This window comes from Drosophila navojoa, chromosome X (genome assembly GCF_054131105.1).
Source record: "Drosophila navojoa isolate 15081-1374.11 chromosome X, UAZ_NAV_1.0, whole genome shotgun sequence".
Taxonomy (NCBI): Eukaryota; Metazoa; Arthropoda; class Insecta; order Diptera; family Drosophilidae; genus Drosophila; species Drosophila navojoa.
In genome coordinates this window covers 2,373,117-2,389,454 of record NC_142895.1, presented here as the reverse complement: position 1 = coordinate 2,389,454, position 16,338 = coordinate 2,373,117, and the positions used below count along the sequence as shown (strand labels likewise).

At 45.6% G+C, this 16,338-nt stretch overlaps 2 protein-coding genes across 4 annotated transcripts; both read left to right on the top strand.

Annotated features, from left to right (window-relative positions):
• The first annotated feature begins 58 nt into the window (after positions 1-58).
• Positions 59-15,937, top strand: Sec16 (endoplasmic reticulum export factor secretory 16). 3 transcript variants are annotated; one of them, XM_089265111.1, is made up of 12 exons: positions 59-222; positions 1,604-4,908; positions 6,541-6,861; positions 8,628-9,084; positions 9,153-9,889; positions 10,104-10,368; positions 10,437-10,601; positions 10,659-11,141; positions 11,478-11,918; positions 13,864-14,027; positions 14,091-14,635; positions 14,700-15,937. In XM_089265111.1, the coding sequence occupies exons 2-12, from the start codon at positions 1,631-1,633 to the stop codon at positions 14,894-14,896; spliced, it is 7,053 nt and encodes a 2,350-aa protein (XP_089121237.1). In that variant the 5' UTR covers positions 59-222; positions 1,604-1,630; the 3' UTR covers positions 14,897-15,937. The 3 variants fall into 3 exon arrangements, with proteins under 3 accessions (XP_089121237.1, XP_089121236.1, XP_089121238.1); XM_089265110.1 differs by having other exon boundaries at positions 10,656-11,141; XM_089265112.1 differs by lacking the exon at positions 11,478-11,918 and having other exon boundaries at positions 60-222; positions 10,656-11,141.
• On the top strand, positions 11,925-13,920 carry LOC149090521 (uncharacterized; the record flags this gene model as incomplete). Its single annotated transcript, XM_089265125.1, has 1 exon — positions 11,925-13,920. A coding segment is annotated over one exon (1,188 nt), but the record flags the coding sequence as incomplete, so codon positions are not given.
• Positions 15,938-16,338: the final 401 nt, after the last annotated feature.

Below are 16,338 nucleotides of genomic sequence, written 5' to 3'. Positions count from 1 at the left end.
ATCGGGCTGCGCTGAAATATGTTAAAAGAGTCAATTTTGCGTTAACAGGCTGCGTTAACAGATAATAGTTAGGAAAGTTAGTCTAGCGGTAACAGACTGGCAACGCTTGCGAAAAGTCGAGTTGGCATTTGTACTCGAAAAATTCCATTTAAACACAAAATAACCAAACTGCAAACACTTATAAATAAGTAACACACTGGCGTAATTGAGGAAAAGTTTCGTGTAAGTGTTTATAGCGAAAATACTATACCAATTATAACAACAAACGAACAAGTAAAGAAAAAATTAAAGGCCCAGGATTGGCACCTTGTGTTTGTGTTGATGTGCTTATGAAGTGGGGCCCAAGTGTGTGTGTGTGTGTGTGTGTGTGTGTGTGTGTGTGTGCACTTTTCTTTCGGTCCATAGACGACGGTGTAGCTGTTGTTATTTTTATAAATATGATGGACGGCTGCTTATCGGCTAATCAGCTGCTTTATGCCTAATTATGCGAATCGGTTGTCTGCAAGTGCCAGCAACCCCACCGCCCGGGCCACTTGGTGCAATTACATTTAAGCGGTTTCAACCCTGTGTATGTGTGTGTGTGTGTTCGTACGTCTATTTGTTTTTGCAGTTCGACTGAAATTTTGACGGCTCTCTGGCAACATAGCTCTCTCTCTTTCTAACTGCCAACCACTGCTCCAATTTAGCTATTTTCACTTTTGAATTTACGTTGATGTCGAAAAAGACACAAATTTACAAAATTTTACACAACATACAGTTATTAAATATTATAAAAATGCAAGTGTAAATAATATACACACATACATGTGAAGCACCGCAGAGCGAATAAAAAAACCTGCTGTGTCAAGCAGTACGAAAACGACAACAACAAATACCAGAGCGAAACCGTGGTAATAAAAACGACGAAAAAGATTGTGAGTGTGAGTGCGTGCGTGTGTGTGTGCGGGACTGTGGGTGCTTCAAGCGGGTATAGGGGCGCGTAGCAAACGTCCACGTAAACTTTTAGCTCAGCGTGGTTATTGTTGTTGCTGCTGCTGCTACTGCAGCCATTGTGATTGTTGGATTATACAAAAAAAAAAGAAGCAAAAAAAGCTGCACAACAACAATACAAGAGAAACAATCAACAAGACATGGGCAAAGCAAAGCACGGCATAACAAATTGACAAATACACATATATTTGTTTGGTTCTATTTTCTAATTTGTTGTTGTCAAAAGCCTAACTCATTTTAAATTTGCCCCCCAGACTAAAGTCGCCTGCAAGCAACAGTAATTAGCAATTTTGATCTGCAAATAATAATTAAGGCGATGTAAGCGCAGGTATCGAAGCATTTGATTGCGCTATCCTAACGTGAATTGAGCACAGCTGTCTTCGAAAAGCTGTGTGGCAGCTTTACTCAATCCCAGGCACTCGCACATACACATGCATGCAGAGATTGAGAAATAACTGTGCATACTCAATTGGTATTTAAATAAGGAGAGGAAAAAAATAACAGAGAGGCCTAGCCGTTGCCAGCTATTTAACATTGCTCTTAAAATGTTTAGCACTAAATTTTACCAAACTTTTAACTGATTGTCTTCCTGTTGCGATTTTGTTTCTTGCAGCTTTCCCAGCTAACGCACTGCGACAACATGTTGCACAACAATGCCAGCGGCTGGCTGCCACCGCCTCAACAACGACGCATGCAGCAACAACAACAAATGCAACAGCAACAACAATTGCAGCAGCAGCCATCTCAAATACATCACAATCAGTCGCCGTCACAGTCACAGCCTCAACCTCAGACGCAGCCGCAGCCGCAGCCGCAGCTTTATGCCAGTCAAATGTTTCAACAACAGCTGCCACAGCCCGGCCAACAAGCATTTTGGCCAGAACAGGAACAACAGTCGTCTTCGCTCAGCTATAACAATTACTTTGCCGGCACAGCACAAGCCAAGCCACTGAGTTATGGATCACCTGCAGCAGTTCCTACTCCTGTTTCTGCACCAGCTCCAGCAACAGCACCAGCGCCAGCACCTGCCGTTCCACTGACCTATGCACAGCCCGATATGATGTCCACTCAACAGCAATATTATCAACCATCACCATTGGTGCATCCCGAGCCACAGATACAGCCAGTTGCCGAGCTCTTTGATAATAATAATAGTGGCAAAAACGATGGCTGGGGTGATTGGGGCGATTGGAATGATAACGTCAACAACAACAGCAATAACAACATTAACAACATTAGCAACATTAGCAACAGCAACAGCGGCATCATTAGCCATAATAATGAGGTGCCGCCCGTAGCTAACGTTGTGGAGGATTCATTTAATGTGCAGGGCCAGAGCAGCTGGCACAACTTCAGTAATAACCTAAACACCAGCAACAACCTCAATGCCAGCAATACCAACAACAGCAACAGCAACAACAACAATAATATTAATACTGAACCAAGCAAATCATTGGAATTGCCGCCTTTACTGTCGCCCTCAGCGGAGCAACTGTCGCCCGTGTCGGAGCCCGAACTGAATGCCATTGTGCCCCCACAAGCTTTCCAAAATCAGCCACTTGCAGCTCCTTCAGTGGCAGGGCCTTCAGTAACAGCAGCCCCTCCAGTGACTGCTCCTCCACCAGCCGCCCCTCCTGTGACCGCCCCTCCACCGGCCGCCGCTCCCATGGCCACCCCTTCTGTGGCCGCGACGTCTGTGCTGCCACCACCGGCAATGGACGCGGCAGCCGGAAATCCTTTCAAGCGCTCCGGTGGACTAAGCCAGCGTGTGAATATATTGGCCACACAAGGTGCAACGGCAGCGGCAGCACCAGCACCAGCTCCAGCTCCAATTGTGCCTATGCCGGCAGCTGCGCCTGTACAGATGATGGTGCCGGAACCAAGCCAGCCGGAGCAGCCGTATGAGAATCAGGAGGTACTGTTAGCAGCGCCCAATGATGAGCGCGCACAATATCTGCAGACGAGTCACCTGTCTGAGCAGCACGAGGAGGAGGCCAACGAGGGCAACTGGGAGGCGGATGGACTGTTGCCGCCACCAGGCCTGTCGCGACTTGTGCTTGGACAGCCAGAGCTGGTGGAGCAGCAACGTCTGGTCACTGGCACCGAGGAACCAGCCAGTCATGTGACCAATGCGCTGCATATGTCCGACCGCCAAGCCGATGGCGAGGATACCTCCGAGGGTGAGCAGCCGATGCGTACGGATCTGTTCCATCCGCAGCAGCAACAACAGCAACAGCTGCAGCAACAACATCAGCAGCACCAGCAACAGCAACAACAACAGCATCTTCAGCAGCAACAGCTGCAGACCTCAGCGCGTCGCGTGGTAACGGGCGTCGAGACGCACGCCCCAGCCGTGGTGCTGTCCGGAGAGCAACGTGAGGTGGTGCTTGATGGCGAGAATCTGGAGGATCAGCGACCAGTACAGCCGCCAGTGTCGCTCACAGCGCCGACAACAGCAGCAGCAGCTGCAGGAGGTGGATTAGGAGGAGTGGGTACAGGTGCATCGGGATCAGCCGCTGCAATCGAACTGGATACGGAAATACATCAGACACATCACATTAGCAACGAGGAGAGTGAGACGAGCGCGCAGCAGCAGTTGCAACAGCAGCAACTGTTGCTAGAGAAGAAGCAGCAGCAACAACATGCACGCGGCAAACCCCGTCCGGCGGCCTCGCTCGATCTGGAGTCCGAGGACGAGTCCGAGGATGAGTGGCTGCTAAGTGATAGGCATGACCTGCCGCCGCGACGACAGCCGGATGAGCGCAGCATGCGCAGCTTGCGCAGCAATCGTCGCCATTATAGCAGCAACAACACGAGCAACAACTACGAAGGCGAAACAGAGGACTCGGCGCGTGCTGTGGGCGGCGGCGGAGCCGGCGGAGGACCAGCTGGCCACAACGAGAGCAACAGCAGCAGCAAATCGGGCCGTGATATGAAGCGGCGCAGCCGTGATGCGGATCAGCATCGCAGGCATGAGCCGGAGCGCAGTGGCAGAGAGCGCAGCGACAGAGAACGGGACCGCGAACGGGAGCGAGAACGGGAGCGTGAACGTGAACGGGAACGTGAAAGGGAACGCGAAAGAGAGCGTGATCGCCATACGTGGCGACGCGACGATACATCATACCGGATGTCGCGGTACAGCAACAACAACAGCAACTACGACGGCGAGTCGGACGCAGCCGTCCAGGCGGCAGCCAGCGATGGCGGCGGCGGTGCCGGCAGCGGCACTGGCGGACGCAAAAGCAAGGGAAGCCGTCACAGCCGCAACGCTGTGCCAGCGGACATCGACTACGATGACTATGAGATGCGTTCGATGCCACGCGACACAGGCGGACGCAAAAGCAAGGGAAGCCGTCACAGCCGCAGCGGTGTGGCAGCGGACATCGACTACGATGACTATGAGATGCATTCGATGCCACGCGGCAGCAGTCACTATCGCTCGAGGCGCTCGGAGAAGCAGGCGCCCTCCTCGCAGCAGGACAAACTGCGCAGCAGTCGACGCAGCCATGATGGCGGGGAGCGAGCGCGGCACTCGCATCATGCGGACTGGCAGCAACAGCAATGGGATCCACGCACCTACGAGGGCTACCGCAACAAGAGCTCGCGCAACAGCGACCTCAAGAAGGACTCGGTCAATGGCAGTATGCAGTATGCAAATCCAACGGCCGGCTACGATCCGTTCAGCATCTACGAGCAGATGTCGTGTGATCCGCGCGCCTATATGGACATGTATACCAAGCTGTATGGCCAGATGATGATGAGCGCTGCGGTGAATGCGGGCGCCGCAACGAAGGCAGTGAAGCATCCGATGCACGATCAACTGATCGGCATGGATCCGAGGGCTTTTGTGGACCGCACCGGCGCTGGCTCCGCGGCTGGCGTTGGCAACGAGGACGCGCTGCTCAGTGAGCGGGAAAGGTAAGTGCCACGGATAAACATGTAGCCAACGTCAATCTCAATCCATGCACGCCAACTTTGCAGATTGAGCAGTTGATCCATTAGGCTAGTTCACTAGTTGTTTGGTTTATCTATGCTAATCCATGGGTCTTAACTAGCTAATGCCACTAATTCCATCGAAATGGGCCAAACTCTCAATAGAATATCAACTAAATAGGCACAGAAACGTATTGAAATGAAACACTTTCACAAATACTTTAACCAAGCACTTATTAATATATATTAATCATGTCGAAAAATTAGGAATCAATCGGGAATGAAACACTCGAGGAGTTTTGTTTGTTAGTAATAATCGTGGAATCAATTGGGAATGAAACACTCGAGGAGTTTTCTTTTTTCGAAGCGTCAGTAGCCTTTGTGGCTGATATCTGTTTATGGAACGACTGGAAATGAAATGCCCGTTATAAATATGATTAAAATTCTATGGCTATATGACTATAAGGGAGTGTGGGAACGATTAGGAAATGAACACTTGACTATTAGTTTACGTTCGCCTGGAACGACTGGAAATGAAACACTTAAGTTATCTAAACTTACATTCGACTGGAACGACTGGAAATGAAACACTTAAGTTATCTAAACTTTATTCAAGCTCAGCAATTACAGCTTTTTCATAGGAACATTTGGAATGGAACATTTATGAATTTGGAAAGCTTCATTTAGGCATGAAACTTAGTAAAAAAAACTCAAATAATTTCAGTATTGGAAATGAATGTTTCATTCCAGTATTGTTGTTTCATTCCAGCGTTCTTCAGATGTAAGATTGTTAAGATCAAGCCAGTATTAGTTGTATATGGAATATTTATATAGATTATATGAGTAGAGTATTATAATATGTACATATAGAATTCATCAACTCTCATCTGCAGAGTTGCGTTTTTTTTTTGGCCAGAGTCAAACAAATGCTCGTTACTCGTTACTCTTTTATGGTTATTCGTTACTCGTTACTTTAACTTTTTTGTTACCGTTATTCTCTTACAACTCCTTGGGCATGTTGTCGTAGCTACCTTTACTTACCTCAACTCAATTCACCTCACTTATTTGCTGATCTCCTTTTACTTTGGTGCTAACGAGCGTCACTTGCTCTCGCTGCTTATATTTGTTTAGTTTCGTTGGCTTACTCGTTATGTTACTTAACATTATGTTGTCTAACATTGAGCTAACAGCGGCGCTGCCAAGAAATTTCCCTCAAAATTCCCAGCGTAAATAATTATGTGTTATCCCCCAGATCCAATCAAGCCGACTATCTCTCGCTCGCTCGCTCTCATTCTCTCTCTCTCTCTCTCTACCATCCACTGTCATTCTCTGTCATTACCTCACACTAGTTCGTTTGTCGATTAGCTCGCTGCGCTTTGTGTAACTCCCCCCCCCCCCCCCCCCCCAAAGAAGTACTACTTACTAGCATTCCAAGTACTGCTCGCTGCAGTTCTGCTGTCTTCTTCTACTAACAGCAACAAGAATAACAACCAACAACCAACAACAAGCAATTAATGTTTTTCGTTTCTAACAACAACTCGAACAACCACACACTTACACACACACACTCACACACACACAACAACAACCAAACGCCGTCATGTGCTCCCTCTTTAGGTACACACACGCATACATAACACAAGCAAATGAATTCCATCGTCGTCGCCAACAACTGAATCTCTATCAGCAACAACAACAACAACAGCAACAGCAGATGCAACAACAACATGATTATTCGGATCTATTGAACAGCACGCTGGGTGGCGATGACAGCGCCAGCCTCTATGGCAGCGATACACACAAGAACAATCGACATCTCAGGATGGCATCCTATGGCATCTCCAGCGCTCGTTCGTTAAGCAATTTGAACTGTGAGGATGCGACAATAGCCGGATATAAGCGTTATTATGCTGGCTCGGAATGCGGCGTTGATATCAGGTGGTCTCTACAAAGAAAAAAAAAAAAAAAACAAAAACAAACCCAAAACTCTCGCTCGCTCTCTCTCTCTCTCTGCCTCTCTCTAACACTCATGCTAAATGCTCATCAAAGTAGAGAATAGAACAGCTGACTTTGGCATGCCAAAGTTTGGATACTCTTGCAGTGCTCCGAGCAGATTGATTATAAAGCTAGCGAGTGCTTAGCCTAGACTTAAATGGAGCTTAAAGTCAACTAAATATGCCCAGTACAAAGCACTAAAAATGGGCATAAAGTATACTTGATCGGAACAATGATATCGGGTCTCTCAGCACGGTTCAAAGTATATCTTTGTCCGACTAGTGCCCTCTTGTATTACCAAAGCTTTGAATATGATAACTCCCTATACAGTTAAGTAAGCGAATACTCAAGGCATGTATAGAAATCTAGAGTTGTTCATGAAACGAAATGCCGCTTATATGATTCATTATTCCAATGCGAACGACTCCAAGAGAATAGAGCTGTGAGACCCAATTAAACAAAAACTTGCTTCAATTTTCTCTATGCCCATTGCAAGAGTATCAGATTAAAAAAGCATCACAAGCGAAATTCAAAATTCATCCTAGACTGTGCTATTTCCAAAAAAAAAAAAAAAAAAAAAAACATGGTTCCAAAGTTCTTCATGCATCCACACATAAGAAACACATCTTCTACATCTATCTATGCCATTATAGTGCTGCCTATCTATCCTCTGCATAGAGTTTTCCTCTGCTCCAAATTTGTGCTTTATTGACATGAAATTTTCTGAAAATTTCAGCTTTTTAGCTGTTAGTTGCGCTGCTTAGACATCAATTATGTAAATATCTTTCCATATATACACACAACATTTGGGACTATGAACACACATATTGATCGTTCGGAAAAGATGGATAGTATCTGCGCGAAGGCGTTCCTAAATGTTCTCAGCTCTGTTAATGTTAATGTGACGCTGTTAATGTTGGCTGTCGCCTGTTGCTGTTGCCAATGCTTGCAATACACTCATAGAAAATACTATGTATGCATTTATGTTGTGTTTGATAACATAAAGTGCTATTAACAGCGCTTCATTAACAGTTAACAGCAGCTTAACAGACAAGATTCCGAATGCTTGCAATCAGCCTAAGCCTTAACTTAACATAGCGAGGTCTCTGTTATCTTAACAGCTGCTTAACAGACAACAATGAAGCTCAGGGATTTCATTGAATTGTGAAAAAGGTCTTAGAAAAGTAACTGTAAAACTGCAAATATATACATCTGATGTAACCTATTGATACATATACATATGTATATGCAGTCTTTTAATAGCTAACTGTTGTGCTGAGGCTCTCCAAGATTTTGGTCCGCTTAATCATGAGACGTCTCTCTCTCTCTCTCTCTCTGTCTCTCTCTATATATCTTGATGATAGACAGCTAGCTTTTACTATAGGAAAGTTTTCTCATTTATCAGATGGTGTACCTGGTACTCTCCGTGTATATATGTCTTGACAATCTATCTAATTTGTTTATGGTGTTTGCTATAGGGAGTAATTGGGGGAAAACAAATGTAAAACACTGCCAACTCTTTAGACCCGCTGTCAAGCCTAGACGTTACACTGCCACGCCCCTTTTTGCATGTATTTTTGCTTTGGAATTATACTTTTGGTTTATTGATTTATGATTTATGATTTTCGTATAATGCCTGTTGCTGTTCCCTATGAAAAGCCCATCACGATTCTCGACTAATCTTGTAACTCTTTGTGCCCATCGCTTAGAGCTGCTGTTGGTGGTGCAACAACAGCGACTCTCGACAGCAATGCGGATGCCACGGCAATGGGCAGCATGAGCGTGGCGCGTCCGCCGCGCCGTCGCACACCGCTGCTGCACAATCAGCCGCATCTGGTGGCCAACTACTCGATGAGCGTGCTGCTGCGTGTGCGGCCCATGTACGCTGGACCCGGACGCTTGCGCAACGAGGTGGATGTGGCAGCGCCCAGGATCAAGGATGCCACCAGCAGTCTGCTGCGCGCCTATCCCGGCCCGTTGCAGGGTCGCAAGCTGCACAAGGACAAGATCATTAGCTTCTGCAAGGAGCAGATACGCTTGGGCCCATCGCGCTCCTGCAGCATTCTGTACGCCACACAGACAAAGCCGCTGGGCAGCGTGGACAAATATCGTGCCTCGCACGCGTTAATGTGGAATCTACTCATACTGCTGCTGCGACAGAATGGGGTAAGTCGACGGCTTGACCTTTGCCCTTACACTTAACAGCAGGTTAACATCGTCGCATCCCTTTCCAGGTCATTGCCGACACGGATGTGGGCGATCTGCTGCTGGAGAATCAGCGCGAATATCCGTATGCGCCGGAGCCGGAGGCGGATGCCGAATCAGCGGACACCGAATCAGCGGATGCTGACTCAGCGGCTGCGCGTATCGTGGCAGATCGTAGCGGGACGGCCAATGACTCAGATGGCGAGGCTGTGACAAAGGCACCAGCTGCCGCTGGGGCTGCGGAAACTGAACAGGATGGCGATGCAGATGCGGCTGGCACAGAGCCGCCCATGTCGGAGCAAGCTGCCACCGACAAGTTTCGCAGCTTTGTGCTGCGCGGCAACGTCGAGGAGGCGCTGCAATGGGCCACCGATCACAACCTGTGGACGCACGCGTTCTTCTTGGCCCTCTACGAGGATCGCTATGCCCTCACAGATGTGGCACAAAAGTTTCTCAGTCGCGCCATCAAAGCGAACGATCCGCTGCAGACGCTCTATCAGATGAAGAGCTGTCATACGCCCGCCTGCGTGAGCCAGCTGCGCGACGAGCAGTGGGGCGACTGGCGTTCGCATCTCTCCATCCTGGTGACCAATAAATCGCGCCAGCCCGAATACGATCGCAGCTCGGTGGTTGCCCTGGGCGATACGCTCTTTCAACGCGGCGACATCTATGCGGCGCATTTCTGCTATCTAGTTGCACAGGAGGAGTTCGGACGTTACGACAGCGGTGCCACGGAACTGACCACGCTGACAGCCAATGTGCCCAGGTGAGCAGAGAGTGGGAGTGGATTAAGCTGAGAAATCGATCGAGGGAGCAGGCATAGATAAGAATAATCGATAGTTCAAACTATAACTGCCCCCTCTCTATTTATCGATGAGTGTCATCACTAGATATCGATTAGCAAACTCTGATCGATTCAAATGCTTCTAGTTACAAGGACAGCTCGCACTTTATTCATTCAACCGTGCTTTCCTTTGCAGGCTCATCTTGCTGGGCGCCTCTCACTACAAGCCGTTCAATGAGTTTGCCAGCAACGAGGCAATCATCATGACGGAGATCTACGAGTACGCACGCTCGCTGTACGATAACAAGTTCAGCATTGTGAACTTCCAGCATTACAAATTCCTGTTGGCCACACGCATCCTGGACTATGGGCAACATTTCCGCTGCACCAACTATCTGGAGCAGATAGCCAATCACATTGAGCTCAAGCCGGATAGCTACGATGCGGACTTTATAAAACGAGTAAGCTCTATAGACATTCATATATATATGTATAGATGTATATGGTAATATCTGATATTGTGGTTTAGGTTTGCGGACTGGCCGAGCGCTTGCGCTTTTACGATCCCATACTGATCAATCGTGTGTCCTTTGCAAGTCCAACGAATGCAACAAACGGCGGTCAGGCGGCGCCACAAGTCGGTGCACCTGAGGAAAAGGAATGGCTGCGTCAGCTGCGCGCGCTGGCTGATCAGGTGAGTTGTGGCAGCTGTTGCATGCTCGACAATTGTTAACGGTTTCATTTGCAGCAGCCACAAGGGCAACAACATCTAGAGCAGCAGCAACAGCAGGCGGACATTGATCAGCAATTCGTGGATTTGAATAAGCAAATGCGCGAGCTTAACATGCAATATGAGGACACCATGCAGCGTGAGCAGGAGACGCAGCAGGAGCACCAGCAACAGCAGCGACAGCAGCCGGAATACTATGAGCAATCGGCTCAAGTGCAGCCGAGTCACGAGCAAGCGCTCACCGATAGCTATGCGCCGCCCCTGTACTACGATCCGAATACAGCACAGCAGCAACAGCAACAGCAGCAGCAGCAACAACAGCAACAGCAACATCTGTATGATTCCTCACAGCAACAGTTGAAGCCGAGCGCTGTCTATGGGCACATTGAGACTGCAACCGAGGCATATGGCAGCCACAATACGCAGGCCTATGATGCACAGCCAGCAGCAACATCTGGCTACGATTATTGGCCCGGGGATGGACAGCAGCCGTTTGGCGATGAGGTAGGTGTAGTAGCAGCAGCCGCAACAGCAGCAGCAGTAGCGGCAACAGTTGCGTCGCACTTTTAGTTACAAATTTTGCTCAGAGCCCATACATTCTTCTTCTTCTTGGTTATAAATTTTGTGCATTTTATATGATTATACAAATTTGATTTAGATTTAAACTCGCTGTTGTGGTTGGCATTAAGTTTATGATTTGTTTTATGTAGTTTTATTTTGGAAATTGTTCATAATTTTGTTAAGAGCGACAATTGTAAAAGCGCGCTGCATGCAATTCTCAATCAGCAATCTGTTGCTAATGTTTCTAATCACACACACACACACACACTTGGAATGCAGCTGGCGCAGATGGAGAGCAATGACCAAATTGCTGACGACAGCAACAACATGAGTAGCAGCAATCTAGACACTAGCAACAATATTGTAGCAACAGCAGCAGCTGAAACTGTAGCTGAAGCTGAAGCTGAATTAGATGCTGATGTGGAGCAAACACAGCTGAAACAATTGCAGCTGCCGGAGCCAAGTGCTTACAGCAGCAACAGCAAGAGCAGCAGCAGCAGTAGCAGCAACATAATGGACCATAGCAACAATCGCTTTAAACACAATGCCTTAAAGCTGCACGCTGCTGGCAATGGCAAGCAAATGCATTGCGCCAGCCATGACCAGGACAAGAGCAAACAATTGTCGCGCAAATTGCAATTTGGCAACAGCAGCAGCAACGCCAACAATATTGCGGAAATGACTGCAACAACAACAGCGAAGCCATTTAATTTGAATGATGTAAGTAGCATTATAGCCATAAATAAACATAATGCTACCAGCAACAGCAGAAGCAACAGCAGCAGCAGCAATTATGCAACAGCAACAAGCAACGCCACATTAACAACAATTGCTAGTCGCGTGAATAGTTTACAAAGTAGCAACAATTTGATAAATGTTGTGCCCAAAACATTAACCACGCCCACGCGCTTCATACCAGCCAAGCCGGTGTTAGCCAAGCCAGCCACAACAACGACAGCAACAGCAACAAGCACAGTAGCAGCAACAACAGCCACAGCGGCAGCAGCAACAGGCGGTGTTAAGCGCGTCAACTTTGATCTGCCCACGACAATTGATGAGGCAGCGGAGCAAGACTGCGATATCGATAACGCTAATGATAACGATAGCGATAACAGCAAGAGCTACAGCCTAGCGCTGACCAAACACAGCACGAGCAACAACTATAGCCTAAGTAAAAGCACCAGCAGCAGCGGCAAAAGCAAATCTCATATTGTATTCAATGGAACCTATCCGATTGATATGCCATTGAGCGCTGCTCAACAGCAGCAGCAGCAGCGCAGCAGTTACGATGCTGAGGCGAATGCTGATCGCAGTGAGATGCTGCGCTATCGATATATGATGCATGATTATGTTATTAACGAGGATGCCGAGGGTGAGGAGCTGGCCGAGGATGACTATGACGATGATGATGATGATGTGGACGAGGATGACGATGATGATGATGATGAGAACGATGTTGGCTATGACGAATACGATGATTATTATGTGCTGCAGCGCAACGATGATTTTCTCAGCAAATTGGGCATCATCAAGCAGCGGCAACGGTACCAGCAGCAGCCGCAGCAGCAGGAGCAGGAGCAGCATCACCGGCAACAACATCGTCAGCGACAGCCAGTTGCAGTAGCAGCGGCTGCCACGCCTCAACATGTGTGGTCAATGCAGGAGCTAATTGCCAACCCGGCCATACCGATCAACTATAAGAAAATGTGCACCGAAGTGGAGCAGAGCTTGAGCAAATTCGAAGCCTATTTGGATGCGAAAAAGCAAACAACAACTACAATAACAACAGCAACAGCAGCGACTGCAAAGGCAACACCCAGAATGGGCGTGGTACGCACATTCGACATCGATGCCCCCACCGATGATGGCAATGGCGGCGCCGGCTTGGCTCTTAGCACTAAGAAACAGTTATAAATCGCAATATGTAAAAGCAATGCGCACAGCGTTGCCAGACTGCATAAAAAAGAAGAGGAAAAGAACACGCTGCGCGCGTCGTTTGATTGCTGCTCGTGACAGCTTTTCATTTTCGCTCTCTTTCACTCTCTCTCTCTCTTACTTTGTCTGTCTCTGTCTCTGTCGCTCGCCTTTTAAGTACCTGCGCGCAATTCAGAATCAAAGACATACATACATATGTATGTATGTACAACAGTTAACTGTAAAAATGGCACTCTGTGATTTCATATGCAAACAAATAATGTTTAGGCAATATATTATACAGTTATATACAAAACACAAGAACTAAATGCAAAATTGTAAGCTTAAGCTATAGAAATATTCAATTGCAATTCGATGAGCGCCTGGTTTAAGTTTCTATTTTTGACTGCGCCAGTTGAGTAACTAAAATCTCATTTTATGTATTTCACTAACTTGAAATCTATATATCTATCTATTTACTGTCTATATATATATACATTTATATATATATTTATATATTAATATATATTTATGTATGTGTGTTATCGCACTTTAACTAATTTCTTTGCTTTACGTTTGCCAAATAACCAAAACTAATCAACTGCCATTTCTCCAAACCCCTACCAAATCCAAAAAAAAAAACTCAAAAACGTTTCATGTCTGCAAAAAAAAAAAATCGCACGCACATTTATAAAAAACCAACAACAAATTATCGAAAACACCAACAACCACCACAACACTCGATCAACAGCAACATCAGCAAAGGCTACCCACAATTTCGATGCCAAAATCAAAGAGTTACGATGACGACGATGGAGCTGTTACGGCCGGAAATTCTACATCCGGCAGTGCAACAGCAACGACAGGCAAACAGCAGCAGCAACAGCAACAGGCCGGAGCCGGCGGCTTGCCAAGGTAAGAATGCAGCAATGCAGCAAATCCAATAAAGAAAATCTTAATCCTTTACATGCCTTACAGCGGACAGGGCAACCAGAACTCCGGCTGGTTTGGTGGGCTGTGGAACAAGTTTTCGCTGAAGCCCAAAAATCAAATGATTCTGCCGGATGACAAGAATCCGACAATTGTTTGGGATAAGGAGCGCAAGTGCTGGACAAACACTGAGGGCAATGCCGATGAGGCGGAATCATTTAAGCCGCCACCAAAGATGAGCGACATGGGCGCCACACCAGCACCAGCTCTCAATTCCTTGGGTAATGTGCCAACGCCAATGGCGGCGCCAAATCTGTTGCCACAGCAGTCTATGACTGCACCGGAGCTGTCCAACAATGCGAATGTCTATGAGAATCAAGGGGAATACGATTACGGATCGGGCTATCAGGAGACAATGTATGCAGGCGCACCAGCAGCAGCCGAAATCCCTACAATGCCTGCGCCAGCTGCCTCGCCGGCACCTCCAGTACCGACAGCAACCGCAGCCGCAGCAGGAGCAGGAGCAGCAACGGTGCCTGGTGGCGCGCAGCCAAAGCTTCAATCGAACATGTTCAAAATTAAGCGCAATCGCAGTACGTGTGGCAGCTAGCCAATGTTGTTGCCAATATTCATGAATTTGCATTGTTTTTATTGCAGCGCTGAAGAACTCCTACGTTGATGTATTCAATCCATCTGGTGCGCCCATCTCGGCAGCGCCACAGAATGTGCTGGCGCCAGCAATGGCGCCGGTTGCTGTGCCACAAGGCGGTTTCTTTGTGCCTGGCGCGATGCCAATGCAACAACAGCAGCAACCACAACAACAACAACAGGCGCAGCAGCAGCAGCAACAATAGCAGCAATTGGAGTAGCGAATGAAAATGTTAACAAATAATATTATATAGAATTCCCAAGTAATACGTAAGCAACACAAGAGCTGAACAACTACAACAACAACAACAACAACAACATCGACAACGACACACAAACACGAGCAACAACAAAAATACTTTCTTTTATAACTTTCTGCATGCTGGATAGGACAGACAGATAAAACACGAGACAAATATAACGAATTGGCAGCTTCACTGCGTGTGTTTTCGTTGTTTACTTCGATTTTGTTTTTGTTTTTCGTTTCGCTTCCTTCCTATATCTGTCCTTACAAAATCAGCCAAGCAAACCGTAATTGTATGACTGTGTGCGTTTAGTGAAATTGATATCAAATTTATGTATGATTAGCGAAAAAGAAAAAAAAAATATATATATATATATAAATGTAAATTTGTATTTCCCCTCCTTATGGAAACGATTGGAATATGCCATTCAGCCACACCTCCTCCCCCACCCAAGCAAGAAAATCGTTTGCTTAACTAAATATATATATATATATATATATATATATATATTATATTAATTAATTCATTATTCTCTTGTATTTTTGCATAAATTTTAGTCGTACGATTCTTAAATTCGATTCTTGATTTACGTTGATAGAAAAAGCAAAGCGTGTACGTATTGTTGAATGGAAGAGAAAGAGTATGAGAAGAAAAGAGCAGTTTCGAAATGTTTCAAAATATATATATATACATATTTATAAGCAAAAGATTATTGAAAGCGAAAAGGAAAAATTTAGTTGTTCTACTTTTTGCATTAATTCAATGTATAAATATATATATATATACATATATTGATATACATAATTCATATTTATCAAATATTCCATTTGCTTCAATGTTTTTTTTTTGTTTTTTTTTTTTTTTTGTATGCAGAAACAATGTTAATTTTTGATTGTTACGACTTTTTGTCTCTATGTGTTAATTATTATAATTTTTTGTGTAAAATCAGAATTAATTTAATTTTTAGTTACCTAAAACAGAAAAGAAAAAAAAAAAAACAAACTGGTGCAGGCAAAAATAAAACAAATCGATTTAAAAATACAAATACAAAATGAAATTTATAACTTATATATATATGAATGAAATATATATATATATATGAATATTGTGCACTTATGTATGATGTACAAAAGCAACTAATTGGTATATCGTATATAATGCTATAATTAAAGAAATTGCATTATACAAACCCGAAATGTACACAAAGAGCTCACATATGATTACGCCTATACGGATATATATATAAATATAGTATTTATATATATATATAGGCAGAGCTAAAATTGACACTTTTTTCTCTCCCTTAGAAATTTTATTATTTAATTAGCCTATAAAAAAATAAAACAAAATAAATAAATTCATAAATAAATTTGAAATTCTGTGTTTTGCCATTTAGAATGTAT